Source organism: Prionailurus viverrinus, chromosome D3 (assembly GCF_022837055.1).
Source record: "Prionailurus viverrinus isolate Anna chromosome D3, UM_Priviv_1.0, whole genome shotgun sequence".
NCBI lineage: Eukaryota > Metazoa > Chordata > Mammalia > Carnivora > Felidae > Prionailurus > Prionailurus viverrinus.
In genome coordinates this window covers 21273753-21288664 of record NC_062572.1, presented here as the reverse complement: position 1 = coordinate 21288664, position 14912 = coordinate 21273753, and the positions used below count along the sequence as shown (strand labels likewise).

At 45.3% G+C, this 14912-nt stretch overlaps 1 gene segment (V, D, J or C); it reads left to right on the top strand.

Annotated features, from left to right (window-relative positions):
• The first annotated feature begins 8907 nt into the window (after positions 1–8907).
• Positions 8908–9809, top strand: LOC125148950 (immunoglobulin lambda variable 1-40-like). The segment is given in 2 exon segments: positions 8908–9065; positions 9177–9809. Coding segments are annotated over 2 exon segments (438 nt in total).
• The last annotated feature ends 5103 nt before the right edge of the window (positions 9810–14912 follow it).

Here is a 14912-nt window from a genome sequence, read left to right as displayed (position 1 = left end):
GAGGTGACAAGTAGACGTGAGGAATGAGACCCGAACACCTTGGTTCTGTCCTTAATCCCTTGTATCTGAACAAAATCTCCTGTTTGGCATCTGGTTTCCAGCACGTGTGGGCTCAGGGAATATGTTCCTCAAGCCTCCAGATGGGATCCTCACAAGGACTTTTTCTACCAACGCTGGTAGTCGCTCCAGAGCAAAGTTTCTTTCCTTTTCCCCAAGTTATTAGAAGCACTGGCATATTTGGCCAACTTCAAAGGCAATGACTACGAGAGAAGACCACAGAGGGTTCAGGAGCATTGTAGCAGATGGAGAGCACCCGGCCCATGACTCATATGTAGTATGAGCTGACTGACTGGGAAATCTGATACTCAGTGTCTATACTATAAGAGAAGATGTGTACCATTTCTCCAGAGTAATGACAAAAATAAAATCTAATAGTGAAAACCAATAAACCAGAAACAGAATTTATTTCAGATCAATTGTCAAACTTCTGTACATTTGAGCAGTACAAAATAAATACACAAATAAATGTGTATGAGAAAGGAAGGAAAGAAAAAAGGATGGAAGGAAGGAAGGAAGGAAGGAAGGAACCATACAATGAACTTTTCAAACAAACAAAGTACAGGAAAACAAACAACCTGAATAGCAAATAATTCAAAAACATTACCAGACACTTTGCACAGGATGATATTACCAAGGTCACCTGGACCGGGAAGTTCCCATCAAAGAACTCACATATGAGTGGTAGAGAGGTGGAGATAAGGGGGACTGTGTCCCTGAGGTCACAAGCCTTGTAGTTCTGGACTGGAATAAAAAAGTTCACTGTAAAGGTTCCCCCTCCCTGCCTGAGGGTGTCACTAAGGGAGTGACAGCCCAGCCCTGAGAGCAGAGGGAGATTATATGTCACATTCTTATGGGCCTTGGCCTTGTGAGAGCAGCACTGAGACTGCTTTCTCAGAATCAATGTACCAAACAGTATCAGCTGCAGATTGGAGCCCAGAGACGGTTGGGGACTGTGCTGCCCGCGGGGACAGAGACTCAACCTGGGATGCTTGGTCATTGGCCTTGTTCCAGGAGAGCCCTCCTGCCCCCACACCACAGCCATCCCACAGTCCCCTGTGTCCCCAGGTGTCCACTGTGATGACTTTCAGTGGAAAAGGCTAAAGCCTGGAACATAAGCGACAAGAGGAGAATGTTTCTCTGGAGGATCTACTGTCCAGATAGTTCTTGGGAAACAGATTCTGGGGCATAAGAAAAATGATTCTATATTCTGAAGTTTGCAGGAAGTCTCTGGAAGAGAATCACACCTCCTGAGAGGCTGAGGGAGCCTTGCTGTCATCTAGTTTTTAATAGATCACCTTTTATCACAACCAATTTTTTGTGACAATTACAACCAAGGTGTCAAGGTGACCAGGCAGGAGGCAGGGTGGGAGAGATAGCACCCCCTCCTGTCCAGGGTGAAGGTGAGTGGGAGGGTTTTTGGAATAGGAAAGAAACTGCATTTTCTCTTTCCCTTTCCCTGCTGATTTCTTCACTTCCTTATACCCCTTGTCCCTCCTCACATCAAGTCATGGGTCACCATTATCACCGTGCTCCATCCCTCATCACCCACCAAGGATGAGTCTCCTCACCTCACCAGCCCCCTCCCCACGCCCATGGCATCCACCAGGATGCTTCTTCTCCCCCTCAATCTGCCAGCTGACTGTGGCTGCAGGTGCACACGGCCATGCTGACGGCTCCCACCATGGATTTATGAAACTCCCTCCGGGGTGTCCCTAGTTCAGACACTCCATGACCTTTCATTTCTCACATTCTTTTCTGTAATCCATTGTTATGTCTTGCCCCGTCTTCAATACATAGTCAGCTTGCCCTCAACTTCCTTGAAGTTAGAAAGTATCTTCTATCCAGACTCCAAACTAAAACATAGAAGACAGAAATGAGATCACCAGCTAAAAAGGTTAACATGTTTACGGTTAGTTTCTTATTGAAGACAAAAGTAAACATTCGCCAGTTTTTTCAAATGTGCTTTCATATACTTCAGGGAATTTTACAATTTCCTTTAAAATACAAATTGCACACATCTCAACATGTTTACTCAGCACTTTTACTTTTTTTGGTAATCTTATTAGGACGATTTTCATTATTTTTAACTTATGAAAAACTAAATGAATATAGAAAAAAAATAGTACACATAAAAAAGAGAACAGAAGAATTAACTTAAAAGAAGTCCAAATGTAAACAGTAATTGCTTAAATAATTAAAGACATGAGTAAAAAAAAAAATGAGGGATTTAAAAAAGTAAAACTCTTATTTAAAATTTTATTAAAATAATACGCTTTATTTTACATACTTCTGATGATTTTACTGAATTGTTTTTTTCAGTAAAATATTTTTAAATTTAAATGCCCTGAGCCTTTTATATAACATATTTCATTTCTCAAATAAAAACCTGATTCTTTCTTATTACACTTTACTTCTGTTTTTAGTTACATTCTTTTTGTATTCGTAAGAAGTTGAAGAGAAATATGAAGTGTATTGGTCGTAGCACTTAGCTCTGATAACTTTTCCTTTTATGTCAATGTTAGATATTAGATAAAGTATGAAATAAAATAATTTATTTTTTACATCTGCATCAACCATTTTAGGAGGTATTCTTTTGTAATTATTTTTTATATTAAAAATATGGAAAATTCTGGTGCTCAGGTAATATCCAACAAAGAAATTGGAAATACCCATGACAGCTGTTGAAAACACACCAACAATTAAGAAGACAGAGGAAACTACACAAAATTCACACCTTCCGTAAAGCATGAGCTGGACCAAGTTGCAACTTCGCACAACCCGGAAGTGAAAATCAGCAAAGAAATAAGCGCTCAGACTGGAAACCCTGGCGGCTTCACTCCCGTGCGCACACTACAAGTCAGGAGCATCAGTGGGAAGAAAAGTGAGTTCCAGAAACAGCTGTAGGAGACAGAAGGGGAAGGCGACTAGTGGCCTGAACCAGCATGAGAGGAGAAAGTCCCTTGAATGTGAAGACACAGGCCAGCATGTGGGGAGACTTGAGCCCTGACCACGGGGCATGCATCCAGGAAGAGCAAGAGGGAGACGGGAGGTCTCAGTTGCAGAGCTGTGGGCACAGGGGGTGAGAAAGTCAGGAAGGGACTCTGGAAACACCTCAGTCAGGGGAAATGAGGGGCAAGAACATTTGGCATCCGCCAGGCACGAGGGAATAGGAACCAGGGAAAGGAGACACAGCCTGCATCCTCTCCAAGGGTAAGGCAAAAATGCATGAGACCAAAACCAGAAAAACAGTCTCATTAACACACAGTATTACTTTTCATAACAGAATAAAGCAACTACTGGCTAAATTGTTGAACAAAAAGAAGTATGTACAAATATAGAACATAAATCATGGAAGGGGTGAATTGATATTGGAAGATAAAAACTGAAAAAGAATGATATCCTTAATTATTGTATAAACCACTAAGGAAAAGTAAGTGATTACTGTTGTGACAGCCGATGCCATTAAAACTGGAACCATACAGATAGATCGGCATGGTCGGTGCACAAGGGTGACAAGCAACCAAGTGAAGCAATCCATGTATTTACAGATGGTGGTGTTGATGTTCCCGCAACAATGCACACATTCTTATCGCCAGCGAATGAAGTGCTTACAGTGGCACCTGTTCTGTGATTCAGCACCTGTGAAATGTGCGCAAGAGGGAAGTCACTGCAGACAGGAAGGAACCGGTGGTGACGAAGGGGTGAGTGCAGAGAGGGGCAATGGCGTGACTGCTAGTGGATCAGCGCTTTTTCTGCAGGTGATGGAAATGTTGTCGATTCGATCATGATGATGTTTGCACAACTCCGTAAATATACTACAGACTGCTGGGTTGTATACTTGAAATGAGTGAACTCGGTGACATGCAAATTATCTTACTAGATTTGTTTTATTTTTAGGAAAAAGAACTTGAGGTGAGAGGCAGGGTGAGTTAAGCCCGGGTGGTGGTGTGTGTAAAGGCTGGAGGAAACACCTGAACATGTGGAATCCCAATGCCAAGCAGCCAGGTCCAAATCCAGATCTACTGACGTCAGGTACCCTGAAGGTGTCCATCCTGCCATTCACCACCTGACCACCCTGCCTGCCCTCCAGGCCCCTCTCCATCTCGTGCAGCAGCTCCCCGGGGGAATCCAGCTTTCTCCCCAGTGCACCCCCATCCTGCACCATAACCAGGGCATCCGGGAGGCCAACCCCTAGGTCCCTACCTACTCCCTACCCAACATCTGTCCTGGCATTCCTCCTGTGAATCCCTTGGCACCTGGCATGGAAAACAGATGGAAAAGAAGACATGGAAGAAAATGAAGAAAGGTCTTATAGATATACAAATACAACAAGCATGGTAAGCATTCCTCCTCCACCTCCTCCTCCTCCTCCTTCTCTTCTGACCGAGTACAGGGCCTGGACCCTTCCCTCAAGCCTTTCTGGTTCTGCTCTCCCACCAAGCTTTAGATGCGAACTTATACTGGAGAAAATAAGCCCCGTCCCTTCCCCCTTCACCCCCAATCTGAGCCTTACTCTGCTATGCAGCCCTACTGGCCGGGGAAATTGGATTAGAATGACCATGGGCCAGCAAAGACTGTCTTCTCACTACATGGATGGACGTTTCAGCCGATGAGTTTAGTAGAACTATTTTTGGCAGAGGATGAGACTTCGGAGCTAAATACTGAAGACGAGTATAGGATCTGTCAAATGCGATTTTTTAAAACATTTTTTGTAATATTTGTGGTGTCATGGGAGGTGTTGTGGAGATTTAATTATGGAAAAGAGAAACTCTACCATTGTAGTGATGGTTGGCAAACGTTGGTGATTTACTGGCAAATACATTTCCCAGCAGGCCTTTATTGAGCCTACTAACTGGAAGGCTGCTGGGAGGTGGAGTCCATTGGGTTGATAAGCTCTGCCTGCCCTTTTGGAACCTAATCTCACTGGAGTCTTGGGCCCTTCTCTTTCACCAGCTCTCATTTAATCCAAATAAAGCTCTTTATCCAAGGAAGAAAGGAAGGGAGGAAGGAAGGAAAGAGGAAAGGGAGAGAGATAGAGAAAGAGAGAGAAGAAAAGAAAGAAAGAAAGAAAGAAAGAAAGAAAGGGAGACAAGAAAGGAAGAAAAAACAAATGAGAGGCAACTACGCCCACTGACCCTTTAAATTTCCTCTGTGCTCAGAGTCAGACCCTCAGACCCTCCAAGGTCTCCAAGGCCTCCCTGTCTGTTCCTCACCGGCAGTCCTGGGGGTGACAGAGACAGCTTTCTGTCTCAGGTCCCCATGGGCCTGCAGCAGTAAGTCAGAACTGATGCTTCTGCCCCATGTTGAGCACTAACAATATGGCTCATCCTCAGGCTGCAGGCCTGAGAAGGTCCTAGAGGCCTTGTTCCCAGAGTGGGAGCCAGAGAACCGAGCTGAGATCTCCGAGGGCCCATTTCTTCTGAGCACCACAGTTGTGGTAACGCTGAGAGAAATCTCTTGGAAGCAGCCCACATAATTTGCTCCAACACTGTTGCTAATTCCCGTCCAGGTGAGGGTCACCTTCTGCCCCTGAAACCCTGACAGGGAGGCCTCCTGTGTCGGGGCACACTGTGCCCAGGACCCTGCAACAGAGCAGTGGAGACACGGACAGGCAGGTCCTGAGGGAATGCCTCCACCTTGTTCTTCAAAAGAGGGGAAGAAGGAGGCCAGCACACCCCAGCCCATAATCACTCGCCTTGCTTTCCACAGCCAGTCACCTAAGCGGAGAACGAGGGGGGTGAGGAGGAGAGGGGTCCAGGTCAAGGTGGAGACAGCCCAGGCTGTGCCCCTGACGGAGCCCACCAGTGAGAGAACTGCACAAAGCCTCTCTCATCCCCTCCCTACTTTGGAGAGCAGAGAGGAATCCTTCATGCAAATCACTCCCCTCCTGGGTCCTGAAACCTACTCACTGAATATGGTGACAGCTGAGGGTGAGGTGGGGCTGGGGAGCCAATCGTGGGCCCCGATGAGCATAGAACAGAGGGTACAAGGCAGGGTTCCAGGACTGGGTGCCCAGCTGAGACACCCCTCAGCCATCCCTGCACCTCCCCCAATGCACAGGGACAGACCTCCAGTGCCCCCTGCTGTCTCAGAGTTCAGACTCACTTAGGACTGGGAGAAGGAACTGGAGTTGAGCAGAGAGAGGGACCGTCTAGACTTGAGCCTGCCTGGCACCCCACCCACCCCTACACAGGGGCGGGGGCTTCTAATCCCCCAAGTGCTACCTCCTGTGTGGCAGGCACCACCACACCTCAGTCCTTACTTCAGAGCTGTGGCTTCCTCAGCATGAATCACTCTGTGCCCCCCCACCACTTAGATAGTTGTGTTGTTGGGATGTCAGGTGAGTGACCCCCTCAGGCAAGTTGTGTCTTGCACTGAGGGATAAGAAGGGCAGAGGGCAGGCTCACCACTCCACAGGCTGTATCAGGAAGGCCTGAGGAGACATCCCATCTCTTTGTCATGTCAGGTCACTTCCCACCCAGGCAAGCCAGTCCCCATAATCCTCTGCACCTGCCCCCATCCTCACACTTCATGGGGCAGGGTCCGTTAACAAAAATGCACATGAGATTCCTCAAGGACAGACTGTAATTAGAAACAAGGGGCATGTGCCTCTCACGTTGCCTTTTCCCAAGAGCACTCATAGGCGATGGTCAACAACACAGTCATCCCTAGATGCAGCCAGGGAGACCCAGCGGTGAGGAGAGACACTGGAGGTGACTGGGTCACCTGAACCAGATGGGGCCCCCATCCAGACGGGATTGCCCATTTGGGAACCTGCTGAAGCTTGGGAATTTTAAGGACAGAGCTCATCCCATGACCCAGAAGATCCTGGTGCTCTAAACCCTCCTTTCTCAGTGTGCAATGTATTATAATTACTCACACCAGATCCCTTTCTAGTCCTTCTCTGTGTCACACAAGGTTCTACTCCTACTTTAAATATTCACACAGTGATTTTCCCCAGTGGTTCATCTAATCCATCTCTGCACTGTTCATGACAATACATCTAGGATATATCTCCTGGGATTTATATCACATATATATATATATATGTATATATATACATATATATATATACACACACATATATATGTATACATATATATACATATATATATACACACACACATATATATGTATACATATATATATAAATAAATATATATATATATATATATAACACAAACTACGTATAAATAATACGTAAGATACAGTTATACACACACACACTTCTAGACATCGACTCTCGGTTAACATAGAACCGTGTGCTCTAGTCCTATAAATATTTAATGCTTCCCATTGAATACCTCCCATGAAACATCTCCTCCTTGTCTGTCACAGTGAGTCAGATGAAAACCCAACAGGCTCCATGACCTTGACAGTTTTGTTTGTCCTTTCAGCACTGAGTGTCTGCAGCCTACCGGTACTTAGCTGGTGCCCAGGAAAGGTTTTTGAATTAAAAAGAATACATCAGTGAATAAAAAAAGAAAAAATACACATATCCACATTCTTTACCTTATTGCCAAAACTAGTATCTCTCCTTTCATTTGAATCATCATAATCCATCCACATTTTTAAGCACAGAGATGGAGGTCATCTTAGACAAGCACGTAGACCTCACACACAGCCTCCAGGTAATTCCTAAATCCAGGGATCTCCCAATAAATATAACGCTAAAATGTCCACACTACCCAAAGCACTCTGTAAATTCAATGCAATCCCCATAAAAAAATCCAATGATGTTTTGCACAGAAATAAAAAAAAAACCCAAATTTTGTATAGAACCAGAAAAGACCCCAAATTGCCAAAGCAATCTTGAGAAGGAACAAACCTCGAGACACCAACTTCGCACTTTCAAATTATATTACAAAGATGTAGTCATGAAAACCAACGTGGTATTGTTCTTGAGAGACACATAGGCTGATGCCATAGAATAAAAAGACCAGAAAGTCATTCCAGTTCCTCTTGACCACCAGGCAAGACATAGGCTGAAAACGGTCCTTTGCAAGGTCTCCGGAACAGAGCTACCATGGATTTGGGAAGGGTTTCAGAAAGAATGTACGTGAATCCTAGAGAAGATGCCCCAAATGGGATCCTTAGGATCTCACTGATATTTCCTGATGCACTTTGGGAGAGAAAACTGGAATCACTCAGACGTCTGACAATGAGCACATTGACATAGATGCCGGGACAGAGTGTGAATCAACACAATCCATCTGGGTAAGAAGCACATCTAAGAACGATCTCACCAGGGTCAGGTCCCATCTGCCAACGTTCCCCATGGGAGCTGCCCTCTGCTCTCTGCTGCTTCCTGCATTGGCACGGGTGCCTGGAGCCCTGTCTCTGCTGTTGTATCCAGTTAACTCCTTCCTCTATTGGTACACATTTACTGTTAGAGGAATGTGTGTAGAGACAACTCTTCAGGCCTGACCCATTAAGTGTCAAGGGAGCCATGGACAGGCTCACCCCCAGGAGTCTGAGTAGAACAGAGAGTCTGCCCTGAGGTGATGGGGGCCACGTGAGGAGACCTGGTCTAACGCTTAGGCAGAGGAGAGTGGCTAGAGCAGTGGGGAGGCAGAAGTGGTCTCTGATGGGCTCTGCTCACCTCATAAACTGGCATGTCTGTGTCTGGACGCTAGGGGGCACTCAAGGCATGTTTCTGAGGGGTCAGGGTAGATCCAGAGCTGTGATTGCCACCTGCCACTGCCTGTGCCCTCTGCTCAGGGCTCACATGTGTGACCTCCCCACCCCTGCCCTGAAATTGCCCCCACCCTGCCCATCCCCCTGACATCCTCAGACAGAGGCACCTAAAGAAGTCAGTGAGGAGTCAGAAAACAGGGGGGTCGCATTTGCATGGTTGGGCCCTCCCCCTCTCAACACATCAAGAGGTGAAGGGAGAGGTTGAGGGAGGCTCTGCTCAGCTGTGAGGCAACAGAAGGCAGGATCGGTGCTGACCTCCGCCATGGCCTGGTCCACTCTCCTCCTCACCCTCCTCGCTCACTGCACAGGTGACTTGATGTGGGGACACAGGAAGGGGTTCTGGAAGCACAAGTGTGGGCCTGATTCCTCCTCTTGTCTCTAGACCCCAGGAATATCCTCTCTGTTGTTTCTCTTTCCAGGGATTTGGGCTCAGTCGGGGCCGAATCAACCATCCTCGGTGTCTGGGGCCCTGGGCCAGAGGGTCACTATCTCCTGCACTGGAGTTGGTAGTTCCGTGGATTGGTACCAACAAATCCCAGGAAAGGCCCCCAAAACCATCATCTATGTTAATAGCAACCGACCCTCAGGGGTCCCTGATCGATTCTCCGGCTCCAAGTCTGGCAGCACAGGCACCCTGACCATCACTGGGCTCCAGGCCGAGGACGAGGCTGATTATTACTGCTCATCGTGGTACAGCAGTGGCAGTGCTTACACAGTGGTCCAGGCCTGTGGGGAAGTGAGACAAAAACCTAGTTACTCATCTCTAAAGAGGGAAACACATCAGCAGTTGCCTCCTCAGCTCAGCCTGTGATTCTGCTCATTCCGTGGCTGATGACTTGGACGCAGGTCCATGCAAGGGCACCTCCCGTGAGTGAGGTTCCCCCTTTCCTTTCTGTCCTCAAAGTCACTCTCAGAAAACCCTTGCGACACAAAGAGTCTTCATGAAAGAGAAATCTCTTGTTTTATCAGCTGAGGTATTTTACTTCTAGGCCAGATCATATCAATTTTTCCTTCTGATATTAAAATAAATGAAGCATTTTTTTCCCTCTGAACTCTACCCATGTGGTTCCTGAAGAAAAAGTCAGCCTTATTTGCATCTGGTACTATTATCTCATTGGTGGTGGCTAGTGTTGTGTTGTTATCTCTTATTTGTGAAAAAATGCCAATTTAAAATCATAAAATTATGAAGATAAGTTTCAAAACTTTTGTCCATAGGAAAAACCCTGCACTTCAATGTTTATAACAACTCATTCCTAATCACTAAAGCCTGAAAGCAACTTAAACTTGGCACATGGATACTTATTCTAGGTTTAAATGTGATCACCCAAACCAGAAACCAACTAAGAGGTCACCTAGGAGGTGCCACTTTTATAAATAATTCGATAGTTATGTCAAACATTGGAAGACGCAAAACTGCAAACACATGCAGGTCGTGGAGGTCCTAAACGCTGAAAAGGAGTTAATCATGTGAACGAAGGAAAACATTCTGAGCCACAGAATTATTCTATATGATACTAATGGCACTTAAATGACATTCTGTCATTGTCAGAATTCACTGAACACTGTACACGCCCCATGTCAGAAACTTAACGAGTACGTAGAAGAATGTAGCAATTTGGGGCACATGATGGAAAGCAGAAGGTGACAAAACTCATGTAGCTGCAGTAACACGTGTGAGCCCACGTCAGTGCGGGGGTGGGGCGAGCCACTGAGCCGAGGGGCTGAAAGTGAGTGGAGCCTCTACGTGTAAAGACATAAGAAACTGCATGAAAGTTCTGTCTTCTAGTAACTAAGGTTGCGTCCCGTGGGGGAGCCAGTTGACAATCGTGACGTGACTGCACTGTGTACTGTCACCGAACAATGAAGTAAATGGATGGAATGTGGTGCTCGAGCCACAGTTGTCACTTGAGGAAAGGAAAGTCACACATACAACCAAGGGAGGAGGCTGGGGAGAGGATGTGGTTATGGATTAGAGCCGCAGATGACAGTCTGACGACGTGTGTAGTTTGATGGAGACAGAGACTTGCATATGGACACAGTCACCAATATGTCCACGGTCCTGGCTTAGTTTCCTCATGTATTTGTCCTTCATGCGTCAGCTGAGTGAAACCAGAAGCAGTGATGCCCCATAAGGCCTGAGATGCATTTTCCCAGATATTACCTTCTAATACCGTTCTCTCGGGAAGACATGGGGCTTCCTCGGGGGAATCTTAATTCCCAGACAGCAATGGCGCAGGATGAGTACGGAGGACCTTATTAGTGTCAGAAATTGAAAAAAGTGCAAGAAAAACCCTGCACTTTAATGTTTATAACAACTGATTCCTAATCACTAAAACCTGAAAGCAACCTAAACTTGGCACATGGATATTTATTCTAGGTTTAAAATAATCACCCAAACCAGGAACCAACAACAGGTCACCCAGGAGGTGCCACTTTTATAAATAATTTGATAATTACATCCAACATTGGAAGAAGCAAAACTCTGCAAACATCTGTAGGTAGCGGGGGTGCTAAACGCTGAAAAAGAATTAATTATGTGAACAGAGGAAAACACTCTGAGCCACAGAATTATTCTATATGACACTAATGGCCCTTAAATGACACTCTGTCATTGTCTGGCATTGTTTCCCAAACAAACGCAAGCAAATCAGCACACAACCACCACACATACCCGTGTGCGCACATACACAAGGACAGGTTGTGTCTAAGAGCTCACGAGCCAACCGAAAGGGCCCCCATGAGGCAAAACTAGAAAGATTTCAACCACAGGAACATAAAAGGACTGGGTTGTAACTCAGTGTCTACACATATGTTTGCCATCCATATTGTTAACTGATGGTATAAATATATGGCATCACATGAGACACATTCCTGTGCAGAGATTTCAGGGAACAGGTGTAAACCCTTGGCTTGAATGACGTCAGGCATAGCCCCCACTCAGTAAGTATGGACAAAGGCACCAACAAGAGGGACAGTCTGAAGAAGTGTCACAGTAAGAGAAGCTTAAGGACAATTCACAACTCAATGTCGCAAAGAATCATAAACTGGATCTTACAACAGAAAAAGGACATTAGGGAAAAACTAAGAAAATCTGAATAAACTGTGGATATTAGTTATGAGCTGAACTGTGTCTCCAACAATTCATGTGATTAAGAGTTCTAAAAACTCCCCTATTTCAGAGTGAGACCTTATTTGGAAATGAGACTGTTGCGGATGTAATTACCAGGGCGAGACCAGTAGAGTGTAACTGCATGTGTTCTAAGCTTTCTCTGTCTTTGTTTTTCCTCTGACTCAGTCTGGAATCATGCTGAAAGAATTTCACCATTTTAGAGAAAAAGGCCTATGAACCTATCCTACCTTGTCCAGAGAACCCTGGTATTACCGGAAAAATCTAGACATTTTGTTGTCTTTTCACTGTTAACCCATGGAACATTTACCATATACAGATAATAGTGTTGAATGTGAGTGGGATTCCCTTCCCTGAATGCCCCTTAATGGATAAGCAGAGAAAGAATTTCTAAGAAAATAGAAGTCCCTTCCACGGTATAAGGGTTTATATCATGTTCATCCGAGAACAATTACAAAACTGGACTAAGAGAGGCAAATGGGTCATGAGGATACCAGAGAAGAAAATTAAATTCCACACTAAGTATAAAGGCCTGGTCAAAACCCAGATTGGGAAGTGAGTACCCTGGGTACTTGTTTGCGGAGAGCCGGTAGTCTTTTGACAAACAGAGACTTCAAAGGCCCCAGAGCCTGTACCATGGAGGTGATGGGATATAACAGGAGATCCTCATAATACAGCAACAACAGCAAAAAGTATTCACAGTTCAAGGACTTTGAATAACCCCCCAAGGACTTTTTATCACAATGAAACGGGAGTGAACCTGGAAAATATGAGGCCTTGAAATTGGTTTTGATTGGAGACAGGTAGGGGTGCCTGGGTGGCTCAGTCCGTTAAGCTTAGGAATTTGGCTCAGGTCATGATATCGTGGTTCGTGAGCCGAAGCTCTGCCTTGGGCTCTGTGCCACGAAATCAGAGTCTGGAGCCTGCTTCTGATTCTGTGTCTCCTGCTATCTCTCTGTAACTCCCTGCTCTTTCTGTCTCTGTCTTTCTGTCTATGTCTTAAAAAAAAAAATAAACATTAAAACAAAGTCAAATTGGAGACTGGTAGTGATGCCAGGGCCCTGCAGCAAGAAAACCCAATATCAGGGAACACTAACATGTCCAGGAACATAAACACTGTAAACTAAGCCTATGGTGAGCAGCCTGGATGCTGTTAGGGACCTGAAGAAAATTAATGTCTCCATCCCAAGCACCCAGGAGAGGATGCACTCATGCTCCTTCCCGGGACACTGAAAGCTCAAATATCCGTCAGCAAAGGTCTGAGTGTCCTCTTGGGATGCTGTGTGTTGTCAGAGCAGCTGGGTGACCAGGACCGGGGTCAGCGGTGGCCTGTTCACACTGGCACTGAGAGGACAGGGCTGTGATTCAGGCCAGCAGGAAAATACCCCAACAGGTATTTACCAGACAGACCTTACTATCCGACAGAGCTCAGTCCCATGAAGTTCCTGGTGCTCTAAGCCCTCCTTTCTCAGTGTGCAATGTATTATAGTTACTCACACCAGATCCGTCTCCAGTCCTTCTTTGGGTCACACAAGGTTCTACTCCTACTGTAAATATTCACACAGTTATTTTCCCCAGTGGTTTATCTAATCCATCTCTGCACTGTTCATGACAATATATCTAGGATATATCTCCTGGGGTTTATATCACACACACACACACACACACACACACACACACACTCACACACACACACACACACACACACACACACATATATATAACATAAACTACGTATAAGTAAAACATAAGATACAGTTATACACACTTAACCTTCTAGTCATCGACATTCGGTTAACATAGCACTGTGTGCTCTAGTCCTATAAATATTTAATGCTTCCCATTGAATACCTCCCATGAAACATCTCCTCCTTTTCTGTCATAGTGACTCACATGAAAAACCAACATGCTCCACAACCTTGACAGTTTTATTTGTCCTCGCAGCACTACGTATCTGCAGCTTATCAGTTCTTAGCTGGCGGCCAGGAAAGGTTTTGAATTAAAAAGAATACATCAGTGAATAAAAAAAGAAAAAATACACATATCCACATTCTTTACCTTATTGCCAAAACTAGTATCTCTCCTTTCATTTGAATCATCATAATCCATCCACATTTTTAAGCACAGAGATGGAGGTCATCTTAGACAAACCCTTAGACCTCACACAAGCCTCCAGGTATTCCAAAATCCAGAGATTTCCACAAAATATAATGCAAGAGTGTCCACACTATCCAAAGCACTCTATAAATTCAATGTAATCCCCATGGAAATTTCAATGACATTTTTCACAGAAATTTAAAAAACCCTGAAGTTTGTATAGAACCAGAAAAGACCCCAAATTGCCAAAGCAATCTTGAGAAGGAACAAAACTCAAGACACCAAACTTCGCACTTTCAAATTATATTACAAAGCTGTAGTCATGAAAACCAATGTGGTATTGTTCTTAAGAGACACATAGATTGATGCCATAGAATAAAAGGACCAGAAAGTCATTCGAGTTCCTCTTGACCACCAGGGAAGACAGCCTGGAACCAGGTCCTTTGCAAGGTCTCCGGAACAGAGCTACCATGGATTTGGGAGGGAATTCAGAAACAATATACATGAATCCTAGAGCAGATGCCCTAGATGGGATCCTTAGGATCCCACTGATATTTCCTAATGCACTTTGGGAGAGAAAACTGGAATCACTCAGACGTCTGACAATGAGCACATCAACATAGATGCCAAGATAGAGTGTGAATCAACACACTCCTTCTGGGTAAGAAAACACATCTAAGAACGATCTCACCAGGGTCAGGTCCCATCTGCCAAAGGCCCCCACGGGATCTGCCCTCTGCTCTCTGCTGCTTCCTGCATTGCCATGGGCACCTGGAGCCCTGTCTCCGCTGTCATATCCAGTTACCTCCTTCCCCTTTTGATACACATTTACTGTTAGAGGAATGTGTGTAGAGACACCTCGTCAGGACTGACCCATTAAGAGTCAAGGGAGCCATGGACAGGCTCACCCCCAGGAGTCTGAGTAGAACAG